This window comes from Oryctolagus cuniculus, chromosome 5, assembly GCF_051225735.1.
Source record: "Oryctolagus cuniculus isolate XC-2025 breed Fujian yellow rabbit chromosome 5, ASM5122573v1, whole genome shotgun sequence".
Classification (NCBI taxonomy): Eukaryota; Metazoa; Chordata; class Mammalia; order Lagomorpha; family Leporidae; genus Oryctolagus; species Oryctolagus cuniculus.
Window position 1 is genome coordinate 15,293,382 of NC_142871.1, and position 26,716 is coordinate 15,320,097.

Here is a 26,716-nt window from a genome sequence, read left to right on the forward strand (position 1 = left end):
GGAGCTGCTAGTATCTGAGAACTGGACAGAGTCAATTTTGAGGGAATAGTAGCTAACACAGTGGCTGTTACAGTAGATGCTGTTGGCACAGATCAGATCCTGCCCTGTAGTTCTGAGGTCTTAATTTTCTGGCTCTCCAGAATGTTGCTTTATGAAGGTTCATAGCTGAGCCCCTCCCCAGAACTCTTCCTTAGCCCAGGAAATTTGCATCTTTCAAGTTAACCCCTTCCCTGGAGTGGGTCCCTATCCAGCACTGATTAATACCTGGGTGAAAGGTCCCACCTCCTTGCTTCCATTTAAGTCATCACTGAAAGACTGTCTCAAACTCAGTTATGACTGCATCTCGGTTCAACATCTTTCTTGTCCAGTCCTTTCCTTGTATCCTTAAGTTGGTTTATCCTAAGAGTAGATCCCTAAAATCTTCTAACCAACAAAATTTGTTCTAGACTTTGTTTCCCTGTGATCTATGACACATGATAATGTCATAACAGATGCAAATACAGGCATGTAGAAGAAAGGTATTCCGTGGACTTGTACATGAAACCAACTTTCATGAACATCTGGTTAAGACTGTTTCCTGCACAAACTCTGAGGAACCTGAGCAAGTGATAAAGTGGGCTGAAGATGAGGATGGAATAAGTTGGCAAGTGGAAAGCAGGAGGCCAAGATGTCATTGGGGAAGAGAACTCCTTGTGGCTGTAGCTCGGTGGTGGTGGAACAAACACCAGTTAGCTTGGAGGTGCTCTCTCCACAGGCTGTATTCTGGACAAATAGTATTTAACGTGGTGCAGAGAAAACAGGTCAGAAGTTATTTGGTTTGAGTTAGGCACTTGCTTAGAGAGACACTGTTTCAGTAACACTGTAACCTTGTCTCTGAGTTGGGAGTAGTGTCTATAGTGCAAATCTTCAGATCAGATGAAGTATATGAAAATACTCTGTGCAAATTAAACAGCATAAACTGAAGTGATTGAAAGCTCAGGCTTTAGAAGCAGACAGATATACATATTCTGCTACCTGGCATCTGTACCATCTTGTGGAAGTTCATTAACCCCTGTAGCCTCAGTCTCCTTACATGTAAAATTGGGATGTAGATGGGGTGGACTTATTTTTTTCATTGGTATATTTACATTAGATAATGTGAATAATACATTTATGCAATATTACATCTCCCACGAATGTTCTAAATAGGTACTATTATAATGTACTTAAAATAATATATCACTATAAAAATAAGCTTGAGCCTGTTAGGTTGACACCAGGGAAATCCATTCGTGACACCATCCAGTTCTATCCCATGTGGAGGCTCCTCCCACTGGTACAGTACCCACTGTTCTGGGATTCAATGGCTCTTCCATTAAGATCATTGAGGTCACTCCAGCCCTGTAGCACTCAAAGCTCCAATATCCTCCAGTGTTCTGAGCATGATTGACAACTGAATGCAGGTCTCCTGAGTAGTAAATTGAACACCATGTGCTGGACCTTGAATTTGTCTGACAGTGGAGTTTGCAATGTGCTTTGCAAACTTGAAGCTTGACCATATTTTTTAACTTCATTCTTTTAGGCTTTTGTTTTTATATTTTCATCAATCTCAATTTATGAAACTTGATATTGTAAGTGTAGCTCTTTTTTATATCTTAAAGGCAGAATAAAATATAAATGAAATTATATTGGCTGGCACCGCGGCTCAATAGGCTAATCCTCCACCTGTGGAGCCGGTATACCAGGTTCTAGTCCCGGTTGGGGTGCCAGATTCTGTCCCGGTTGCTCCTCTTCCAGTCCAGCTCTCTGCTGTGGCCCAGGAGTACAGTGGAGGATGGCCCAAGTGCTTGGGCCCTGCCACCTGCATAGGAGAGCAGGAGAAGCACCTGGCTCCTGGCTTCAGGTCAGCATGGTACACCGGCCACAGAGGCCATTGGGGGGTGAACCAATGGAAAAAGGAAGACCTTTCTCTCTCTCTCTCTCACTGTCCACTCTGCCTGTCAAAAAAAATTATATGTATTGGTATTTATGAAATTTATGTATTGATAAAAACAATGGGGGAAGGATGTTTGTCATAAGATAAGAATTAGAAATATTGGCAGTAATTTGAAATACAAAATCCCAAACTGAAAATGTGTTTGTAATCCTGATTTAGACAAAAAGCAGTAATTTAATTGGAAAAGAACAGCAAATATTGAAAGCACTATCTAGGAAAACTGATTTATTTGTGAGAAGTCTGTTTTTGAAGTCTTGAGTAAGCATTGGATATAAAATGTACAAACACTGTGATCTACTCTTCTTTCTTCCCCTAACCAGATAAAACATATTTTGAATTCTTGGAACTCTAGCAGTGAAATACAGTTTAAGTTAAAATGAAGTGGTTTTGTGAACATGACATTTCAGGACAGTTTTCAATATTCCCTCTCCTGCTGCTGCCAAGAGCTCACAACAGGAAAGGATTTCTAAGTTGTAGTGGCTTTCTTACAAAATCAGGAGATAAACAGCTTCATGTGGCAAGTGCATCCAGCCCCAGCTTTAAGATCTTCCACAAAATGCTCTGACTGGGAATAATACTTGCTCAAGGAGATCAGTTGTTCTTATGTTTTCTTTTACATATGCCTTCAAAGGTGATTTATTAGGAAAAATCATAGGTGTAGAATCGGCACTTTCCTCTTCACTTCTCTGCTAGTAACTGGTAGAGGTTGGTTTTCATATTTTTCACATTCATGTTGCCTTTAATCTGCCAGCAGTAGCCTCCTTAAATCTAATTACATATTTCAGGTCACTGCCCTTAACTTCGCATCCCCAGTGCTTAAGCAATGATACACTTCTTTTTGATTCTTGTCTTCCCTGCTGGACTTTAGATAACTGAGCTTGTCCTCTTGAACCTCGGCTGGTTACAACAGTATGGCTGTAACACAGGACAGGCACAGAAGCATTTATTAAATAATCAATTCTTGGGTCTGGTCAAAATCACATTAGGCAGGAGTCCGACTACTTAAATTCTGGTCATGATTCTGTAATCCTGCAGCCTCTCTTACAGTTTCTAGATTTCAGGAACATTTCTTAATCTCTCTCTGCTTCTATGTAGTAGGTTCCTTGAGAGAGCCTAATGAGAAATATGCACAAAAACATCAGTAAATTTGTTATATAGAGAACAGATATTTTCATTATTTCTCTATATGATCATTTTATTTTGTGATGTTTCTATTCACCAATAGAAGGAAAAGTTATTAGAACACAAAAAATAAGTTCTGTCCAAACTATTAAAATTCATTGTCTTTATTTAGAACTAAAATGTATTGAAGGAAGCCACTGCTGTGAATTGCCACAGGAAGTTCCGCTGTCCTTACTCTCTTCTTACATTTATTCTATCAGTCATCATTCTGCAGTTCACACCTCTAGCACTTCTGTACTGAATGCCTAGGCCTATGTATGGAAGACCCTAGCTTTGCTTTTAAAGTCAGAATCGTTTCCATTTTAAGAATGTAATACAGTGCACATACCACAAATTATGTATCACTCCTAACACTTTACAATCAAAAACATTAATATTTCTACAGAAAAAAAGTATGCCTTTTCACATTAAGTGGGATAAGAATGATTTTCAACAGTGCTCAATGTAGGTCAGTTTTTTGTTACCTAACAATTTGTGTAATAATGGTGAAATTGAGGCCTGTCTGAGTCTTCATGGCTTACTTATCTGTTACCTCCTTTCTCCCATGAACAGAAGGTTATAAATTCCTCGTGAGATGGAAGCTCCTCCCCATTATTGTGTCCCTAGAGACTAACACACTGCCTGGCATGTTGACATGTGTGTCCTTAAAGATCCATCGCTATTTAACTGCCCCCACTCAAATAAAAGAAGTAAGGTATTTTAATGTATTTAACTTTTATTTAGTAAATATAAATTTCCAAAGTACAATTTATGGGTTACAATGGCTTTTCCCCCCATAACTTCCCTCCCACCCGCAGCCCTCCCAACTCCTGCTCCCTCTCCCATTCCATTCACATCAAGATTCATTTTCAATTCTCTTTATATACAGAAGATCAATTTAGTATATATTAAGTAAAGATTTCAACAGTTTGCACCCACGCAGAAACACAGTGTAAAATACTGTTTCAGTACTAGTTATAGCATTACTTCACATTGGACAACACATTAAGGACAGAAATCCTACATGAGGAGTAAGTTTTAAGACTTTTTCATTTGACTGACATATATTCTCCCTGGTCTTTCAGAAAAAAAAATAAATCAGACTATTTTTCATTAACAACCACCTAAATGAGCAATATTTTTTTATTTGTTGGCTTTTTTAAAAATTTTTTAAATTTTTTTAAGTTATACAAGTTTCATGTACTTCACATATACAGATTTAGGAACGTAATGACACTTCTCTCTCCCTATCTTCCCTCTCTCCAATGCTCCAACATTTCCTCCTCTTCCCTCTCACATTTCCCACTCTTAATTTTTTACAAAGATCTATTTTCAGTTTACTCAATGATCATATTATTGACCCTACACTAAGTAGAATAGTTCAACAAATAGCATGAAGAAAAAGGAAAAACAAAACACTGTTCCTCAATGGAAGAGACAAAGGCTGTAAACAATCATCAAATCTCAAAATGTCTGTTTCACTCCAATACATTTCAGGTGCTCTATTACCTCGGATAAAGGGAAACCTATAATCTGTCTTTTTGGGACTGGCTTATTTCTCTAAGTATAATGGTTTCCAGTTGCATCCATCTTGTTGCAAAAGACAGGATTTCATTTTTTTTTTTACAGGTGAGTAATACTCCATAGTGTATATATACCATAATTTCTTTATCCAGTCAACAGTTGATGGACATCTGGGTTGATTCCACAACTTAGCTATTGTGAATGGTGGTGCAATGAATATGAGGGTACAGATAATTCTTTCAGATGCTGATATTTTTGGTTTGGGTAAATTCCCAGGAGTGGGATGGCTAGATCATATGGGAGGTCTATCTTCAGATTTCTGAGGTATCTCCATACTGTCTTTAACAGTAGCTGCCCAAGTTTACATTCCCACCAACAGTGGACTAGGGTAACTTTTTCCCTACATCTTCATCAGCATGTGTCAGTTGTTGATGTGTGTATGAATGCTATTCTAACTGGGCTGAGCTGGAACCTCATTGTGGTTTAGATTTGCATTTCCCTGAAGGCTAGTGATCCTGAGCATTTTCTCTAGTGTCTGTTGGCCACTTAAATTTCCTCTCATGAAAATGCCTGTTCAAATCCTTTGCCCATTTTTTTAACTGGATTATTTTGTTGGGGTTTAATTTCTTGAGTTCTTTATAGGGTCTGGATGTTAAACCTTTATAAGTTGTGCAGTTGCAGATATTTTCTCCCATTCTGTAGGTTGCCTCTTCACTTTGCTGATGTTTCTTTCACAGTACAGCCAATTCTCAGCTTGATATTATCCCATTTGTCAATTTTTGCTTTGATTTCCTGTGCTTCTGGAGTCTTTTCAAAGAAGTCTTTGCCTATGTCAGTATCATGCAGAGTTTCCACCAATGTTCTTCCATAATTTGATTATATCAGGTCATAGATTTAGGTGTTTAATCCATTTTGAGTGGATTTTTGTGTAAGATGGATGGAGTCTAGTTTCATTCGTCTGCATGTGGAGATCCAGTTTCTCCAGTACCATTTGTTGAAGAGACTGTCTTTGCTCCGTAGATTGATTTAGCTCCTTTGTCAAAGATAAGTGGGTTGTCAATGCATGGATTGATTTCTGGAGTTTCTATTCTGTTCCATTGGTCTACAGGTCTGTTTTTGTGCTAGTACCAGACTGTTTTGATTATAACTGCCCTGTAATATGTCTTTATATCAGGTATTGTGGTTGATGGAAAAGTGACATAAGCCTCAGCCATTCTCCCTCATTGCCCAAAGGAGATAAACTCTGGAATGTATTCCTTGCCCTTGAAACTCAATTGGATCTCATACCCTATTGCCTTCATAGCCCACTCCCGACAGCCACCTGAAAGACCAGTTCCAGGAATTCCCCTTTGCCCCACTCCCATCCCAGCCCTCCTAAAGTATAAAAAGGCCTGGCCCCTGGGGGTCGGGGCCTTCTGCCATGTGTTCCATCAGTGTGCATGCAGGCAGCTGGTCACCCACCTCTACGGAGTTATTTCCTCTGAATAAATTCGGTCTGGTTGTAAATTCGTATACTGCCTCCTCTCTATTCTGTGCCTCTTTTCCTAACATTTTGGTGCCCTGTGTGAGGAGGCACCAATCTGCAACCCTTCCTAACAGTGATGCCTCCAGCTTTGTTTTTGTTGTATAAGATTGCTTTAGCTATTTGGGGTCTCTTGTTTCCCCATAAATTTTAGCATCAAATATTCTAAATCTGCAAAGATTGTCATTGGTATTTTGGTTGATATTACATTGAACATGGATTGATTTTTCCTTTTTTTTTTAATGTCATCTTCTATTTCTTTGGTGTTTTGTAATTTTCATTGTAGAGATCTTTGACACCCTTGGTTAAATTTATTCCAAATTACTTGATTTTTTTTTTTTTGAGCTGTTGTGAATGGGACTGACCTTACGAGTTCTTTCTCAGCCATGACATTGTATGAATAAAGGCTATTAATTTTTCCATGTTGATTTTATATCCTGCCACTTGTGCCAGACTGTTTTATAAGCTAAAATAGTCTCTCATTGGAGTCTTTTTGATCCCCTATATATAGAATAATGTCATCTGCAAATAGGGATAGTTTCATTTTCATTTACTGTTTCTAGTTTGTATCCCTTTGATTTCTTTTTCTTATCTAATGGCTCTGGCTACATCCTCTGAGACTATTAAATAGCAATGGTGAGAATGGGCATGCTTGTTTGGTTCTGGATCTGGATGTGGGGGGATGCTTCCAGCTTTTCCCCATTCAATATTGTGTTGAGGAATGTTCCTTCTATACCTAATTTGCTTAAGGATACTGTGTTTTATTAAAAGCTTCTCTGCATGTATTGAAATACCATGTGGTTTTTGTCCTTCAGTTTGTTAATGTGATGTTTCACATTCACTGATTTGCAACATTATTCAACACATACCAGGGACAAATCCCACTTGTTCTGGGTGAATGATCTTTCTGATGTGCTGTTGGATTTGATTAGCTAATATTTTGTTGAGGATTTTTGCATCTCTATTCATCAGGGTATAGTTCTCTTTCTCTGTATATTTTTCTAGCTTAGGAGTTAAGGTGATACAGGCTTAATAGAAGGTGTATGGGAGGATTCCATCTCTTTCAGTTGGTTTGAATAGTTTGAGAATTGGAATTAGTTCTTCATTAAATGTCTGGCAGGCTGGCGCCACGGCTCAATAGGCTAATCCTCCACCTTGCGGCGCCAGCACACCGGATTCTAGTCCCTGTCAGGGCGCCGGATTCTGTCCCGGTTGCCCCTCTTCCAGGCCAGCTCTCTGCTGTGGCCCGGGAGTGCAGTAGAGGATGGCCCAAGTGCTTGGGCCCTGCACCCGCATGGGAGAGCAAGAGAAGCACCTGGCTCCTGGCTTCAGATCAGTGCAATGTGCCGGCTGCAGCGCGCCAGCCGCGGTGGCCATTGGAGGGTAAACCAACGGCAAAAAGGACGACCTTTCTCTCTCTCTCTCACTGTCCACTCTGCCTGTCAAAAATAAATAAATAAATAAATAAATAAATAAATGTCTGGTAGAATTTAGCAGTGATGCTGTCTGGTCCTGTGCTTTTCTTTGTTGAGAGAGTCTTTAGTGATTCAATTTCACCTTGGCTATGGATCTGTTTAGGTTTTCTATGTCTTCATGACTCAATTTCGGTAAATTATATGTATCTAGAAACCTATCGACTTATTCTAGGCTTCCCAATTTGTTAAAATACTACTCTTTGTAGTACTTCCTGATTCTTTTTATTTCTGTAGTATGTGTTACATTTCCTTTCTCATCTCTGATTTTATTGATTGGGTATTTCCCTTCTCTTTTTTTGTTAGTTGGGCCAATTGTGTATCAATTTTGTTTATTTTTTCAAAAAAATCAGCTTGTCATTTTACTGATCTTTCATATTTTTTTACACTAAATTTTTTCCCATTTTCCCTTTGAGTGCATTTATTTACTCTTGAGTTTTACAAGTCTTTATATTCTGCAGACAAGCTCTATGTTAGCAATTCAATTTCAAATACGTACTCTGAGCTATATCGAGTCTATTCATTCTCTGAACAGCATCCCTAGTCTGGCAAAAACTTTAAATTGTATTCTCATCCAAATTATTCAGTTTCTGTCCTCTGGAAAGCCAGAAATCTGGGCCATATTCACTCATCTGAAAATTGTTTTAAAGATTTAGAATATTGTGTTTGGCTTCATTTTATATATATAATATATAATATATATATATCTCCCCTTCCCCTCCTCATAACATCAGACCAACATCCCAGATTTGATTGACAGAGTATCTCAGACATAATAGGATATTTCATTCATATTGGAAAAATCATAATTTCTGCATAATCCTTCAGAAAAGGTCTTAGCCTTCCTGAATTTTGGCACCTCTAACATATATCTCAGAGTAAAGAATTTGTGCCTAAATAGATAAATACAAAGACTTTTTAGAGTAGTTAGTTAATTCAGTGGAAATGTTGACAGTAACAGTGGTTTTGCACATATATTTAGGTAACTGTCATCCACTGGGATGATTTTTTTCCCCCTCTGAGAAATTTGAGATTGGAGACACTGATGCTTGTAATACTGAGGTAGGGGTGCTGCTGGCATGCAATCCACGGAGGACAGCAACATCCCATAGCATGTTCAACAGCCTCTCACAACAAGGAATCTTTTTGTCCCCAGTGTCAATGCTGAGGTTAAGAAACTCAGAATCTGAGATAATCACATTCTCCTCCCTTGGTGTTACAGATGTAAAGTGAAATAGCACTATACTTTGCAAATTCAATGAAGCTAGATTCTTTTGATCTAGTCATTCCTTTTACATAAAACAAATACAATTTTAGTTCTGGGAATCTTAAAAGCAATATGAGGGGTTGGCGCTTTGGCGCAGTGGGTTAATGCCCTGGCCTGAATTGCCGGATCCCATATGGGCGCCAGTTCGAGTCCTGGCTGCTCCACTTCCAATCCAGCTCTCTGCTATGGCCTGGGAAAGCAGTAGAAGATGGCCCAAGTCCTTGGGCCCCTGCACCCATGTGGGAGACCTGGAAGAAGCTCCTGGCTCCTGGCTTTGGATCGGCACAGCTCTGGCCATTGTGGCCATTTGGGGAGTGAACCAGAGGATGGAAGATCCCTCTTTCTCTCTCTGCCTCTCCTTCTCTCTCTGTGTTACTGACTTTCACATAAATAAATAAATCTTTAAAAAAAAAAGCAATATGAGATTTTATTAATATACAGTTGATTTTAAAAAACAAATCAATAAATAGCATTCAATATATGTATGCTTTCATGAAAAATCTCTTTACTCATTTTCTTAATACTATGGCTCTAGATAGCTATTGATTTCTTGTCCTCTCCTGTCATCTCCTGACAGCCCATGCTGGAATGTGGGCAGGGTCACAATGTCCTTGTTCTTTGTCATTATTGTCCCCATTACTCATCAGAACATCAAATGACCAGGAAGTGAAGGAAACCAAGAAAGTCTAGAATCCTTCTGCTATGGAGAACAGAGTGAAGGAAGAGTAAGAGAATTGCACACGTGCACACACACACTTATATATTATGGTCACACAATTAAATGCCATTGTTTCAGTTGCCCTTTTCTATGTGACACATTACTCCAAAACTTTAATGTAAAACAATCACAGTTTATCACTTCTCACCATCTATGATTTGACTGATTTGTTCCAGATTAGGACACATGTGAAAAACAATGTGCCAGGCAGGGGTTCATCTCTTACCATAAGGAAACTAATCAGCTATGTATGGAGGCAGAAGAGAAGAGTTTTCAGATGCATCAGTCTTGAAGTCTTAGTCCACAATTTGCTGGCTTCACCTGGGATCATGTGTGCTGAGTTCCTCTGCGGGGTTGATTGGTCTCAAATATCCAAGATGACCTCACTCTCATGTGCAGTAAAGTAGTTGGTTCTGGCATCTCAAGTTTCTGCACATTGACATGCATTCTCTAATAAAGACAGCTTTCCTTATCCAGTGTATTAGGACTTTGATCCAAGACAGCTGAAAGAGAAATGCAAGACCTTTTAAAACCTCACATCTAAGACAAAGTGATTTCTGTTGCATTATTAATCAAAGCAAGTATAATACAAGATCAGATTCAAAGGGAAGCGAAAATCAATTCTACCCTTGGATAAAAGGAAGAGCAAAGTGACATTGCAAAGGAGAATGCATACGAAGACCAGAAGCTGTTGGGACCATTGTTTAAAATCTGTCCTGTGATTATTAGTTGTTTTTATTCTTCCTTTGTGCAAAATTCACTCATTCTCCATTAAGAGTCATCAAGAATCTAAATCAGCTTTCAATGCTACCCAGTGAGTTCATATGGTGCTCTTGATTCTAGCACAACTTAAAGGGAATGTCCAGAGCACTTGATGTCCTGTGTTCCACCCCCACCCCCCAAAATGGAGGAGGAGGTCTTCAAATTCCTTGCAGCAAGAACCCCTTAGGTAGCACCAACCTTGACTTCTAAATGGAACAATATATCTACAGAAATGTGGTGACATCTACATCATCAATCTGAATGGGACCTGGGAGACGCTTCTGTTGGCAGGCCATGCATTTTGCCATTGAACCCTGCTGATGTCAGTATCACATCCTCTAGGAACACTGTCCAGATTGTTCTGAAATTTACTGTTTTTGCTAATGCCAGTTCTATTGCTGGCTACTTCATGCTTAGAACCTTATTCAATAACTGGATGCTGGCCCAAGAAGTTCTGTATATGCATGGTACCATCTGCAGTGAACACCCATAGCAGGCCATGCCTGAATGTCTTCTACAGAGTTTCTGAAAAGATTCAAAAGGAATTTACCCAAACCAAAAGAAATTGGCATATGAGAGTTATCTGTACCTCCATGTTCATTGCAGCACAATTCACAATGGCTAAGATATGGAATGAACCCAGCTGTCCATCAACTGTTGACTGGATAAAGAAATTACAATCCATACACACTATGGAGTACTACTCAGCTATAAACAAAAAAAAAAATCCTGTCTTCTGCAACAAGATGGATGCAACTGGAAACCATTATATTTAATGAAATAATCCAGTCCCCAAAAGATACCATATGTTTTCCCTGATCCAGGGTAACTAATAAAGTACATGAAAAGTAATGTACTGGAGTGAAATGGACTTTGAGATTTGATGATTGTTTACAGTCCTGACTCTTCCATTGAGGAATGATGTTTCTTTTTTTTCCTTCAAACTATTTGTTGAACTCTTTTAGTGTAGAGTTAACTTTATGATCATTAAGTAAACAAGGTACATCTTTGTAAAAATTAAGAGTGGAAATGGGAGAGGGAGGAGGAAGAAGGGTTGGGCAGGAGGGAGGTTAGGGTGGGAAGTATCATGTTTCTAAGTCTATGAAATACATAAAAATTTCATAACTCAAAAATAATCTTTCCCAAAATATTTTTTTTGAAAAAAAACAAGCTGCAGCTGAAAATGCTGTGACTAAAGAATTTCAGGGTGAATGGACTGCCCCAGCTCCTGAGTTCCTGCTGCTGCATTTGAGGCTGCAGGCTGGTCTGAAGGTGTGCACGTGACCTTGACCTCTGTGCCTACTGAGCAGTTCCCTGCTGAAGACTGGTCTGCAGCTCTTTCTGCTCAGGCCACTGAATGGGTAGGAACAAGCACTGAGTGGGCTTATGCTGCTCAGCCACAGTCTCTAAAGCAAAAATGGAAATGAAGCTGATGGAAAATAAACAAGTTTCTAAAACAGCATCAAGTTCCAAGTCCAGTTTGTGTCATCTGCATCTGATTCAGATGCAGATGAGGTCTTTTGGGTGTAGCTCCTTTTAATCCCTAGACCTATAAATGAAAAAGAAACTATTTGCTCTCCGTGTGGCTGACATGCAGTGATGAAATAAGGTAGGCTCTTGCAGTAGATATTTCTTTTCAAAGAGAAGAACAAAAGGGAGCTTGCTATCATGACTCAAAGCTGATCAGAAATGCAGCTAGTACTTGCGGCCGAATCCTTTAATCTAGGACTAAGAGATGGTCCTGGTCTTTTAGTAAGTTTAGGACTCTGATAGTTTTAGCCTTCTTTCTAGACACACAAAATTGTGATTCCAAAGCCCTCTGCTTGTTTTCAATCATCCTATCTTTTTAGTGGAGGTTGGCTGCCTAATATCTGTTTAGAGTTCATACTGTGCCCCCAAATCCTAAAGTTTGAAAGTAACTGGGTATATCTATGGGATGCAATGAGCAATGCTCTTAAGATTCTTAGAAGCTGGTTTGTCTAGTTGAAGATCAAGTAAGCTCTGTTAAATCTTCCTGAGCTCTCTCTTTTTTCACTCCAGCCTCACTGAAGGAAAATTGACAAATACTGCATGTACGTATTTAACATGTACAACATGATTTGGTATGTGTATATTCTATGAGATAATTACTGTGATTAAATTAGCTTATGCAAGTGAATGGAGAAAATCTAGTATATATAAATATATTTAGAAAAAGTTCCTGAAAATTGTATTAAAAATTAAATGTAAAAAATAGAAATTTTAATTTTCAACATATACGCCATTCAATTCAAGATACTTTGTAAGTGTTGATACAGCCGTCTCTAAATAATTGAGTGCTGCAAATTTAACCATATCAATGCAGTCTTTGTAACATTATTAGCTAGAGTAAAATAGGTGTCACTTAGAGATTTTTAAGGTTAGGAAACAAAAGTTAGAAGGAGCCAAATCAGGATTACAAGTTGATGATACCTACCGATTTCCCATAAAATTGTCCTCATTTGATGTGTGGAATGTACAGGAACATTGTCATGGTGGAGAAGGACTATGGTGATGCTTCCTGGAGTTTTTCTGATAAATCTTTGGTCCATTTTCTCAGAACCCTGACATAAGACGAAGATGATATCACAGTTAGGACATTTTGCTTATTAACGCTTTGTAGAGCCAAAGAATCCACAAAAACTGTAGCCATGGACTTTGCTCTGGACAGATCTGCTTCTGCTTTGACAAGATCACTTCCACCTCTTGGGAGCTGTTGCATTCTCTGCTTTTTCTTCAGGCTTGTATAGTAGTCACCTTTTACCTCTTGTTAAAATTTTGGAAGAACTGCTTCTGGATCTTGTTTAATATTTCCATGGAAAGCTTTGCTCTTGTCTGCAGCTCATCTGGGCAAAACAGTTTGGCACCCATAGAGTTGCTCCACTTCAATTTTCAGGAAGAAAATTTTCAATCAAGAAAAAATTTATTTGAAAGTCAGTTACACACAGAAAGTAAGGCAGAGAAAGAGGTTCTTCCATCCACTGGTTCACTCTCCAACTGGCTTCAATGGTCGGTGCTGTGTAGATCCAAAGCCAGAAGCCAGAAGCCTCCTCCGGGTCCTCCCACATGGGTGCAGGGGCCCAAGAATTTGAGCCATCTTCTACTGGTTTCTCAGGCCATAGCAGAGAGCTGGATTGGAAGTGGAGCAGGCAGGACTTGAACCGGTGCCAATATGGAATACCGGCACTGCAGGTGGCGGCTTTATCCGGTATACCACAGAGCCAGCCCCATTGTGTGTTTTCAATGCTGCCCTCTTTCATACAAATTTCCTTTCATCATCTGATGCTTGGCTTAATATCATTTCCTACGAGCTACTCAAGCTGGCAACCCATTTCATTATCCCACATAAGAATTTTCTTTTGGTTTCTGTAGTATTACGGGTGCTCTTCTATTGTGGTGGTTAGCACATTTTGTTGAGTTATTGTTTATACGTGTGTTTCATTCTTTTTACTACCAGTTCTTCCACAGCAGGGGACTTAGCATGTCCATGGCAAACTGCCCACTCACTATCTGCTATGCAGTGATTGAAAATGCAGCCATGAATAAGTTAGGCATAGTCCCTGCTGTCTAATCAAAAACCCAATTTGTAGGTGGCAATGAATCTAAAATGAATCTAAAATATGGTGTTGGCTTGAACAAGACTGATACTGGTGGATATGAGATAGGAAGTAGTAAGAAATTCTTTATGGATTCAATGTGGGGGGTTACTAGCATAAGAACTGTGTGGATCTTAGTTATATTAATAGAAATTAGGGAATAAAACTGATAAAGGATCAATTCCTTCTTCCCTATAATTTTTAAGATTGATTTTATTTGAAAGGCAGAGTTAGAGGGAGAGACAGAGTGAAAGAGCTTCCATCCTCTGCTTATTCCCCAAATAGCTGTAATGACCAGGAGCCCAAAACTCTATCTAGGGGTCCAAGCCATCTTCTGCTACTTTCCCAGAAGCACTTCCAGGGAGCCAAATTGGATGTGGAGTAGCCAGGACTTAAACCAGTGCTCTTATGGAATGCTAGCATTGCAGGTCCTGACTTAACCAGCTGTGCCACAATGCCAACCCCAACTTGATTATTTTTAAACCAGAAGACTGTATTTATTTGTGGGGAGTAGATAAAGTTTATTGTGTTCAGAACTAATACACCTGCTCAACAAAATTTGTAAGTTTCTGTTTTAAATAGAAATGTTAGCATGCACACATATGAACACTTATAAGACAATATCACGTTCTCAGATGCTGCAGACAGAAAAAGTGTTAATAAAGTCATTACTTATGAGATATATTTAAATAATGTCACCTTAAATACAATAAAGGATATGTAGGGGGAACTCTATAAACCTATGTAGTTAGATTAACTTGGTTTTTTGTCAAGAGCATTATAAACATATTGCATTATTCATAATAGTTCTTTATGTAGGTTGGAGACATTCATCACATATTTGTTCCTTCCATAATTAAACATTTTATGTTGTTAGTATCAGATGTAACTAAAAAATCTGGAAGCAAATTATCAAGGTTTCACCAAAAAAATGAGTTTGTTGATCTTATGAACTTTTAGGATATTTTCATTTGGGAAAATGGTAAAATTAGGAAACATTTACTGAGAATTCAGCTGGTTATATATAATAACATTAAAGGTAGATTCTTAGGACCCAGTAAAATGTGGTTTTGCAGCACAAGATAAAAGGACGCATGCATGGAATCTGACATTTAGATATATTCAGTGCTACAAAAGACACAATTTGAGCTTTCTAAAAGAAAGCCTGTTGGCTAAGTCTAAATATAAACTCAAATTCATCATCAGATGAAGCTGTTATAATGCAGTGTTTCATTAAAACTGGTAGCAGTGAAATTAATAATTTAAAATCGTAAAGCACTGTGTTGTTAGATTACATTCTTAAATTTGTGACATTATTCACCAACATGACACTATTTTAACTTTTAAAACCATGACAGCTTATAATGTTTGTAAAAGAGTACATAATCTCAAATTATCTGTAAAAATTTACATACATTTTTAATGTACCATATATCACTATAGATTTGGAATTCCAATTTAGTATTAAAGTTCTGATTTCCATTGAACATAATTAAAATTATTTTGTTGGTACATTATTTATAAAACGGATTCAAAGGTCAAACTTAAGTTGATTTACCCTTGAGTTAAACATTTCATGTAATAGATTTGATATTATAATTTTATAATTTATCATTTTTATATTTGATTTATTTTTAAGATTTTATAATTTGATATTTTATAATTTTTATATGCCTGTGAAGCTGTATAAAGACATAAGAACCAAAATTCTAGAGTGTAAAATAGTTCTGTCACTGGATAACTTTGGTAGAATTTTTAATGTATCACTTGCTTGTTACGTTTATGTTTAGAATTATAGTACATTTATAGGCTTATTACAAGAATTAAATGAATTAATACATAATCATTAAGTAATTATAACAGTTTTATATATTTCTATATTTAAATTCCATGTATATATTTAAATTTAAATATTTAAATGCCATGTACACAGGAAGTATTGCCTATGGTTTTAGTAGTAGCTTTTTTTGTTAGATTTATTTATTTGAAATGCAGAGTTGTAGAGAGAATGGGAGAGAGAGAGAGAGAGGAGAGGAGGAGGAAGGGAGGGAGAGATTGAGATCTTTCATCTGCTGGTTTGCTCTCCAAATGGGCACAATGGCCAGGGCTGGGCCAGGCTGCAAATAGGAACCCAGAGCTTCTCCTAGGTCTCCCACATGGGTGCTGGGGCCCAAGCACTTAGGCTAACTTCAGCTGCTTTCCCAAAAACATGAACAGGCAACTGGATTGAAAGTAGAGCAGCCAAGACTGGAATCAGTCAGTACCCATAAGGGATACTGGCATAGCATACGGAGGTTTAACCTGCTAAGCTATAACACTGGCCCCCACTGGTTTGTTCATTTGTGTTGAAAGCCAAAACAAGAAACATGTTTAAAATACAATAAATGGGGGCCGGTGCATGGCTCACTTAGTTAATCCTTAACCTGCATGGCTCACTTAGTTAATCCTTCACCTGCAGCGCCGGCATCCCATATGGGCGCTGGGTCCTAGTCCCAGTTGCTCCTCTTCCAGTCCAGCTCTCTGCTGTGGCCTGGAAGGGCAAGTGGAGGATGGCCCGGATGCTTGGGCCCCTGCACCCGCATGGGAGACTGGGAAGAGGCACCTGGTTCCTGGGTTTGGATCGGTGCTGTGCTGGCTGTGGCGGCCATTTGGGGAGTGAACCAATGAAGGGAAGACCTTTCTCTCTGTCTATAACTCTGTCATATAAATTAAAAAAAAATACATTAAATGGAGTGACTGGTGAAGTGTTGAAGACACGATTTGGGATTTCAGTCCTGGCTCTGCTTCTGACTCACCTTCTTGCTGTTCTTCACCCTGGGAGGCAGCAGCGATGGTTCAGATGGTTGGCACCTGCCACCTACATTGGAGACTCGATGCCATCCTGACACTTGACTGGTCTGGCCTCTCCCCAGTTGTTCTGGACATTTGGGGAGTGAAGTAGCAGATGGAAGATCTCTATATGTCTCTGTGTATGTCTCTGCCTTTCAAATACAAAATAATAAAAATTTAAAAATAGCAAATAATGATGTTCTTTAAATTTATTGATATATCTAATGTTTCTCCAGATTCAAAGATTTTGGCTTTCTCATTCATGTCTATCATATTTGTAGGTGCTCCAAGGAGCATACTCTAATAGGCGATCAAATGTTCCTGACACTCAGAGCTAGAGGTTTTGATTTGAGCAGCATCCTCCCTCCGCCAGGTTTCGGGGATTAAAGTTGCATCTTGCTTGTCTGGGTCCTCCCTCAAGGTTTAGTCTGTTTTCCAAACAACTGGCATGGAAAAGGTCATGGTGGTGTAAATAAAATTCACCCCTTTTCTTGGAAGTGTTAAACTGCTTCCTGTCTTGGGCATTTATCTCTTGATTTTCTAATTATTTTGGTTTCCACTTGCATCCATTTTGTTGGAAAGAAAGGATTTCATTCATTCTTACATCTGAGTAGCATTCCATAGTGTCTGTATACCACATTTCTTTATGCTGTCAATGGCTGATGGACATCTAGGTTGATTCCATGTCTTAGCTATTGTGAATTGATTTGTTATACATGGGGGGACATACAGCTCTTTCATTGAATTTTATTTTGTTTGGGTAAATTCTCAGGGGTGGGATGGCTAGGTCATATGGGCGGTCTATATTCAGATTTCTGAGGAATCCCTGTACTTTATATTTAGTGAAATAGCCAGTCCCCAAAGGCAAACGCCATATGTTTTCCTTGATCTGTGATAATAGAGTACAAAATAATGTAATATATAGAGTAAAACTGACATTTTGAGATTTGTTATTGTTTACAGTCCTTGTCTTACTACTTTTTTCTTATTACTACTATTAAATACTTTGTAGAGGGTTAATCTTACGGTTATAAAATAAACTGAAAGTGGCCGGCGCCGCGGCTCACTAGGCTAATCCTCCGCCTTGCGGCGCCGGCACACCGGGTTCTAGTCCCGGTCGGGGCACCGGATTCTGTCCCGGTTGCCCCCCTTCCAGGCAAGCTCTCTGCTGTGGCCAGGGAGTGCAGTGGAGGATGGCCCAAGTGCTTGGGCCCTGCACCCCATGGGAGACCAGGAGGAGTACCTGGCTCCTGCCATTGGATCAGCGTGATGTGCCAGCTGCAGCATGCCGGCCGCGACAGCCATTGGAGGGTGAACCAACGGCAAAAAGGAAGACCTTTCTGTCTCTCTCACTGTCCACTCTGCCTGTCAAAAAAAAAAAAAAAATTAAAAACTGAAGGTATGTCATTGTAAAAATTAAAAAGGAAGAAAGAGGGTGGAAGGGAGGGTAGGTTGAAAAGTATCACTATGCTACTAAATCTGTATGAAGTACATGAAGTTTGTTCACATAAATAAAAATGGGAAGAATATTGGGTCTTACAGAACTTGTAGATTTTGGTGTACAGAGCTGGAATGAAATCACTGGCATGATAATAAATTCCCACTGTTATGTGTTTAGTTTTCTCCTATGACTCCCAAATTACTATAAACAGTTTAAAACAACATACAGTATCTCCAAATTTCTGTGGCTCAGGAATCTATACTCAGCCATGTCTTCTGCTTGGGGCCTCATGGGCTATAATCATCGGCCAACTGAGCTGCATTCTCATCTGGAAGTTCCGTTAGGGAATAATCCACTTTCAAGCTGATCCACGTGTGGGCAGATGGTGTCTTCCCAGTGGCTGTGAATCTGAGGGCGCCTGGCTTAACCATGTCCCTAACTGGGACCCGCAGTTCCCTGCCATGGGCCCTCTCCATGGGCACTTTACAGCACGGCTCTTTGGTTCTTCCAGGTGGGCAGGGGAATGTCTCATTGCTGTCAGCCAGGATGGAGCTAAGGAAAGTAACATGAGCAGAGGTGCCACATTCATCACCTTTGTGATGATCTGTTGGTGAGCAGCAAGTCGCAGATTCTGTCTGCACTTTCCCTATTCAAAATTATAACCTCCAGAGGGTGGAAGTTCTTGGAAGTCACTACTAGGATGTATTTGCCACACTCCTCAAATGGCTTATGTTCCTGTAGTAACCAATGTGTAAAGCTCTGTTTTATCACATTACTGAGTAGGCCTCTTCTATAGAATTTCCCTTGCTTCTGCATCTCCACATCTAGATCCGTACTGACAGAGGCCTTGTCCTGTTGGTCTCTCAATTCCTTTTCATTTAGCATAAATTTTGACATTTAGCTGGTCTCAGAGAACTTTGTCTATTTCTCACATAAATTAAAAAGAAATTAAAGAGCAAGCTCCTATCCATTGGTTCAGGCCTCAAATGTCAGCAAAAGTCAGGTCTGGAATAAGAAATAAGCTAGGAGCCAAGAACTCAATACAGATCTTCCAGGAACTCAAGCACATGAACTATCACCTGCTAACATTAGCAGGAAGTTGGAGTCAGAGCCAAGCATTGAACTCAGGCACTGTTAGGTAGGATGTGGGCATCTTAACTAGCTTGTTAACTGTTAGGCCAAACACCTGCTCCAAACTCTTTTTTTAGTAATTTTGTTGAGGTATAATTCAACAGTGAAATTTTAATGAGTGATTGAAAGTATACACAAGACTAACATGTTGCAAATTTTAAAGCACTTGGAACATTCTAATGGATCAATATATTTTGAGTTGTATTGACTCTTCCTTCCAAACAAAAGTTGATAAAATGAATTAGAAGATAAGGCAATCTTAACATTGCTTCTAGAATTGTCTGTGAATTCTTTTCATGATGCAACTTCATGACATACTACCTCACCAGATTTCTTTTTCTTCTAGATGAGCAAGAGATTGTACAAAAACGCACTTTCACAAAATGGATCAACTCTCATCTGGCCAAGGTAAAGGAAACTAACCAGGAGTCCAGGTTTGCTTGGTTCTAGCCAATAAATCAGTAAGTGCATCACATAAATGAGGGCTACCATTACTCTGTTTTGTCACTGTTACCAGTCAATGACATTGGCAATTCTATTGGTTTAAATCTTGTCTAAGTGTAGCATCTGCTAACACTGCCCCTGGGAATACACTGATAGCTACAATTAAGGGCAGTGACTTCATGTCTCGTCTATGAATCTTGCTGAAATGTTTTGTCCAATGATTTCTTCCATACATGTGTATCACTTCAAAACAATTTGTGCTGGATTTTTGAGTGTGTTTGCTTCTATTTGGGACAGATGAGAGCAATGAATAGTCTTTGTTGAGCAAAGAATTTTATCTGAGAAGATAATGATGGTATCTCTGCTTCATTCTTAGATACTTTGATAAAAAGGTAACAATGGTGAAAGGACAGCACATTAACTGAAACAAATAGGTTATCCATATTGATATTGTTGTATTAGGTGACTGTATCTATATATTGCAATGCCTTTGAATAATACTAATATAAAATAAAATGCAATCTTGGTATATCCCAATGAAATTAATCTCTTATTCTGCTGATGGAAAAATAAACAAACCGAGAAGCATCATGTTTGTGAAATTAGATCCAGGTAAGAGGACACTTGTCTGAATTCAGGAGAGGATCCCTTGGCAGAGGGCAGTGCCTGTGGTCAGTAAGGCCCAACTCTGTGGCAGTACTTGATCTAGGTCTTCCCCAAAGCCTTTCTTATAGTTCAGAAATAACTAAATCTTGGTCATATACTTTAGTCCTGTTCTAAAGTTAACTGTGCCTGTACAGTTAACTTCTTTGTGTATATGAGGCTTTGGAGACAAGAAAATATTAGGAAGACCCTTTCCCAGCCTTGACAAGCTCAGAGTCTAGCAATGAAAGCACACTAGGACTGCATGTCTGGAGAGGGATAAACTGGGATCATGATTCCTGAAATCTCTTTGCAACACTATTTGATGATAAGATAATTGTTTGGCTCACTGTTTGCTCCTGGAATCTGCCCTGTCAAAAAGTAATGAATACAGTAGGCTTGAAGACATCAGTTTTTCAAGCCTTACTTGATATAATTGGCTACTACATCTACTACAGAATCGCTAGTGACAGGGAAAGACAATTTCTTCCAAAATAAAAATTGTTATTGTTTTTCGTATGATGAAAATGTTACATGCTAATTGTAAAATAATAGACTTCTAGCAAAGCATAAAGAAAGTAAAAATTGCTTCAAATTACACCATCCAAGTATGTACATGACTAAAATAGTCAACATTTTTCTGTTCATCAACTCATTTCAATTTTGTAGGATACTGTTCTGTAAATTAATATTTCATTAAATACATATTTTTTTTAATTTCAATAGACAGAATTACATGGTCTTTTTAATGGCCATAGTTAGCCACTTGCCTATCAATTATCATGTTGTTCAATATTATATGAAATACTAAAGTCCTTGAACATCTTTGTATACCTGTGTGATTTCAATTCTTAGGATAATTTCCTAAAAGACATGACTGTGATTTCAATAAATTCAAGAGCCTTTGAAAACCTGTATTTCCTTGCACTATTAAAATACTCCCAAACATTTTAATAGTATTTCTCATTCTGGTTAGCTAGAATAGTTTATAATTGTATGCATTTTTAAAAACTAGAAGCTGGACAAATCTCTTTGGGGAATCTTTTAAAGTATATATTTTAATACACTTATTTATATACTGAGAACTTAGAAGAATTGGAATACATGCCATGGCATAGAACATATAAAGGACCTAGATGGAGGGATATTATGCCAGGAGTTCATTTTTAAATTTGGCTTATCATTTTTTTAGTGTTTTATCATCAAAAGTTACTTTGAATATTCATATGACAGTTGGTGGCTATATTTATTAGAAATAGGATCTAATAGTGTCTTTTTCTGATCTCATTTCTAACCCAGCTTTGTGACCTTACTCCTTCTATTTCCTATTGAATTATCTAAGCCTTACTTTAATGTATAGTTCAAGCCTCTTGGATTCATGAAGTCCTTTCTAACCACATACATAAAAGTGAGTCCATCCCTTAGCAAATGCTTCAAGAATGGGGGCAGTTCTCCCTGCATGCCTTTTCCAGTACCATCCCCTGACTTTCCCCATCTTTCCTGTCTCTGGAGCTGTAATCTGAATTCCTGGTGCTTTTCCAGAACCTGCTACAGAGGTGGAAAAGTTTAGCTTGTCTTAAATCATTTTGAACTGTCTCGTGTCTCACTTTCCTGACATTGTAAACATCATAAAATTTTTAAGGCATATGCTAATTCTTGCAATTTCTTTATAACTCATAAATGCTCTGTTACAGTGCTGAATATCAATCAGAGGTGCTTAATAAATAAAACCGCATATTTATATTTTCATTTCATTTGAATAGTAAAGATATAATATTATGAAATATATTCAACAATGATTAATTTCAGGCACCATGCTGAGTACTTATCACAGGCCACCTCACATCTTCCTACACCTGGAAATTGGTGCTGATGAGATTTAAATCGAGACAAGACTCTAAAGTCCATGTTTTCTTCTATGTTACACATTTTGCCTGAATGATACCATTTTGAAGGGTACAGTAAATTATAATCTTCACAACTTACCATGGTTGCCTTTAGAGTAGTAGATATTTTTTGCTCTTACTTCCTCTATATTTGTAGTTGTTTTCCTTTTGTTATCTGAAGTGAAAGAATGATACCTGTACTTACTATGTTGAACTTACTTATATTAACAAATGGCATCTTACTAAACATAACTAAAATTATTGGAGAATGTTTTTCCTTTTCTGACTCACTTTGTTTTGAGAAACATCCTTAAATTCAAATCTAGCCCTCTTTTCTTTTTTAAGATTTATTTGAAAGGCAGAGTTACAGAGAGAGGTCTTCCATTTGTGCTTCACTCACACTGGTGAGGGTGAATTTCAGTAGACTATTAAATAGAAAAACTTCATTGTAGTTCCTGACTACTTTTCTCAGTTTCAGATTATATAAACTGTTTTCTTCTAAGTTAATAAAATAGTAAAATATTTTACTGATGACATTCCATTCTGTGTAACAATTCCTTATAAATATGACCACAGTTACAAAAACAGGAGGCACTAATATTTTCACAGATGTACTTACAAAATGTACTTTTCTTAGATTAGGACAGAAAATCTAAGTATTTTCTCTGTTTCATGCCATTTTTGATACACAAATGTAGATTATTCAAATTAGTAGATATAGTGATCTGTTCTTATTTGATGTTTTAAAATCAAAGCCCTAATACTTTTGAAATTTTTCAAAACATTACAAATCACAGATGAATATGATGTAACATAATACTAACTGACATTACTAGGTGGTAGTTATTTCATATACTTGATAATTCCTTTTGGAGATGGAACTACATTTTTAAATATAGAACCTGTAATTTATTTCTTTCTCAGGAAGATGCCTGCATGTCTCACTTGTTAAAGAAGGTGGAGCCTTTTAAAAAATTATCTTAGTATTTATTTTTAAACATTTTACTATTTATTAGAGAATCACCCATTTGTTGATTCACTCCCCAAATGCCTGCAACAGCCAAAGCTGGACCAGGCCAAAGTTAGAAGCCTCGAACTCCATCCATGTCTTGGGTAGCAAGAAACTCAGCACTTGAGCCATCACCAGCTGGCAACCAGGGTGTGCATTAGCAGGAAGCTGGATCATATTGGGAGCAGGTGCTTTAATATGGCATGCAGGCATCCCAGGCCATGTCACAACTACTGTCTCAAATGCCTGTCCCCTTGATATTGATTGTAACATTTCCTCAAACTTAGTTTTCTGATTCAGGTCTACCTTTTCAGCACTCATCACTAAGATGCTTCTAAATGACAGGGCTACTCTTTATGCTTACTGTGCTTTGGCACTAATTCTGTGTATAGATTATTTACTTGTAGGTTAGAGTTAATTAATGGGCTTATGACTGCACAAGTGACAATGTCAGAGTTCAATACCATGACTCCTAAGCTTAGACAATGTCATCTCACGTGGCTATAATGAAATTCCATAGACTGGACAACTAAAACAAGAAACATTTATTTTTCACAGTTCTCGAGGGGGCTGAAAGTCCAAGATAAAAATGCCAGCCAATTTGATCCTTGGTGTGGGCTGTCTTCCTGGCTTGCAGATGACCACCCTTTCCCTATATCCTCAGACAGTACACAGAGAACTCTGATCTTTCTTCCTCTTTGGATACTAGTCAATCTCATGATGGTATCCTACTCTAATGACCTCATTGACACCTAAAGTCACTGCCTTTTGGAGAGACCCAAATATTCAATCCATAAGACACTAATCGGTGTGATGCACTCATGCTGCATGTTTTTATTTAACTATTCATTCAGCAAATACCCATACTTACTAATTACCTGTTATGTGATAGGGATTATGGATGTGGTGGTGAGCCAATATGGACTATCATGAAACTGATAGTCCAGTAGAATAAAGTAATTGCATACATGTGATAAGTTCCATGCAAGAGGAAGTACAGGAAGTGAGCATACAGCAAGCACAACCAGCCACACAGATAATCTGAAGGAAGGATTAGAGAAACATCTTGAGGATGGATAGGTAAAGGAGCCAATGCTTTCAAAAGTTGAGAGGTGAAAGAATTCATAGTACAATAAAAGGAATAGAAGGAATTGAGAATTCATAAAAATGTGAATTTCAAGAGTGGATTGACAACAAAGAATGGTGCAAAGAATAGTCATTAAGAGAATTTGAACATGAAATTATAGGAAATGTCAGACATTAAAGAATTTGAGGCAGAATGAAATTATCACTTTGATACCAAACCTCCCTCAGTCTCACACTTGAAATATAGAGCATGAACGAGTAAGGTTGGAGGTACAATGATTCAGTGTTGACTGTTCTGCATGAGATGCTTACTCAACGCACGTTTCTCGTGTATGGTCTCATTCAAGGTGTAAAGGTGGTATTTTGCAATGATTTCTGTGTCTGGAGTCTTCTCAGTCACATTTTCTGTGATATTTGCCTATGTTGCTGATGCCTCTCTGGAACAGAGAGAACCATTGCTGATGCAGGGGTCTCAGCCCCCTTTGCAACTACTCTGGTCAGCAGCCCAGTCATCGGAGCATGCCTTTCTGCCAGTTATGGAGACAGCTTTGCTGTGTTGATGGCCACAGTTGTGGCTCCTCTGGACATCTGCTTCATCTTGGTGGCTGTCCCAGAATCTCGTCCTGAGAAGAGGATGCCAGGCTCCTGGGGAGCTCAGAGTTCTTGGAAACAAGCAGGACCCTTCTGCAGCAATGAAGAAAGTTGGGAAAGATCGATTGTCTTACAAATCGGCATCACCGTGTTTCTTTCATACCTTCCTGAAGCTGGACAGTTTTCAAGCTTTTTCTTATCTCAGGCGGTCGGTCATAGGCTTGGATCTACTAAAGTTGCAGCTTTCATAGTTATGGTAGGAAGTCTGTCTACCCGGGCTCAGTCTTTCTTAGCATCTTGATGAGATCACTAGGGAATGAGAACACTGTCCTTCTCGGCTTGGACTTTGCACCGGTTGGCCCGGTATCGGTTTGGATCTTGGACCTGGATGAAGTGGGCGGCATGGACAGTGGCCACCATGTCCAGCATCACATTCCCAGCAATCAGTGTGCTCGTGTCTGGGAACACAGAGCCAGATCAGCAAGGAGGTGCCCAGGGTGTCATAACTGGAATAAGAGGCTTTTGCAATGGCCTGCGGCCAGCACTTTATGGCTTCATACTCTACCTATTCCATGTTGAACTAAGTTGGGGCAGGAATTGAAGTCTGACAATGCTGCCCTGCAGGGAGTGTCATCCCAAGCCCGCTATTTTTATTTGGAGTATATTTAATTCTTAGGTCTTTCTGGTTGCCTTATTCATACAGTTAAGTCAGTAGAATTCAAAAACATAGCAGCAGTGGCACTGGCAGCCTTACCAGCATCCCTGAATGGGGCGGTGGAGAGGACATTGAGCCTTTGTTACATGACAGCAGCATCTGGGGGCTGCTCTCTTTTGAGGAGCCTGGGAATCAGTGCACTGAATTGTGTACTCTGCAGGAAGGGGTTTCTGCTGACCCACGACCCACCTCTGCGAGCCATGGAGGGAGCTGCACATGGAGGCTTCATGGTGCTGGAGGGGAGATGCTAAGCAGCATTCTTCAGGGACAAGTTTGAGCAACTCTCTCCATCCCTTTCTTCCTCTTCCTTTTTTTCATACTCTTTTATGTTGTACGTTATTAGAACAAAGTAAGGTTTGAAATACTTCCTTGCAAATGATGTGCAACTCTCAGTTACCTAGAATCCAAGCTTCAAAATGGAAACCTCAAACAGAAAAGGTCACGCCTCTGATCAAAGGATAGCTTTTCTTTGGGAGCTCTGGAATAGGAGCCAGTATAGTCTTTCCAGGCCATTTGTAGCAGATGGCACCGAACGGTGGTGGACTGCCTCTTCTGGCAAGATTTCAGGTGAACATCTTTGTTGTCCTCCTTCCTGCTGCTTGGAGGTATTCCCGGGTAGACCATAGGTGTGGTGAGTGGCCACTCCTAAGAGTCACTCAGTATCAGGGACCTGTTGCCTTTGTCCAAAGGTCAAAAAAAACTTAATTTTTATTCTCCTTGTGTTTTCTTTGTCTCCTATGCTTGGCTACAATGAACATTAGTAATATCGGTTAATGATTACCTTTGTAGATGAAGGAAGGTCTTCTCTTCCATTTAAATCATGTAGAACTCAGATTCCTGGACCTGAGTTCAGTGTCCTGGTCAGATTGAGGTGTCTTTATAGAAAAAAAGCACATCATGCATCCTGGTGGCAACAATTGTGGAGGG

The 26,716-nt window shown here is 38.8% G+C and overlaps 1 protein-coding gene and 1 pseudogene across 10 annotated transcripts in view; both read left to right on the top strand.

The window, feature by feature from the left end:
• SYNE1 (spectrin repeat containing nuclear envelope protein 1) overlaps positions 1-26,716 on the top strand; it is a 551,459-nt gene that overhangs the window by 88,798 nt on the left and 435,945 nt on the right. For all 10 annotated transcript variants that reach the window (XM_089332568.1, XM_070073379.2, XM_070073388.2 and 7 more), the window contains one exon: positions 19,763-19,824. In XM_089332568.1, coding sequence (XP_089188694.1) covers positions 19,763-19,824 — 62 coding nt within the window. The remainder of the gene's footprint in view (positions 1-19,762; positions 19,825-26,716) is intronic.
• On the top strand, positions 20,397-26,203 carry LOC127493138 (solute carrier family 71 member 2-like; annotated as a pseudogene).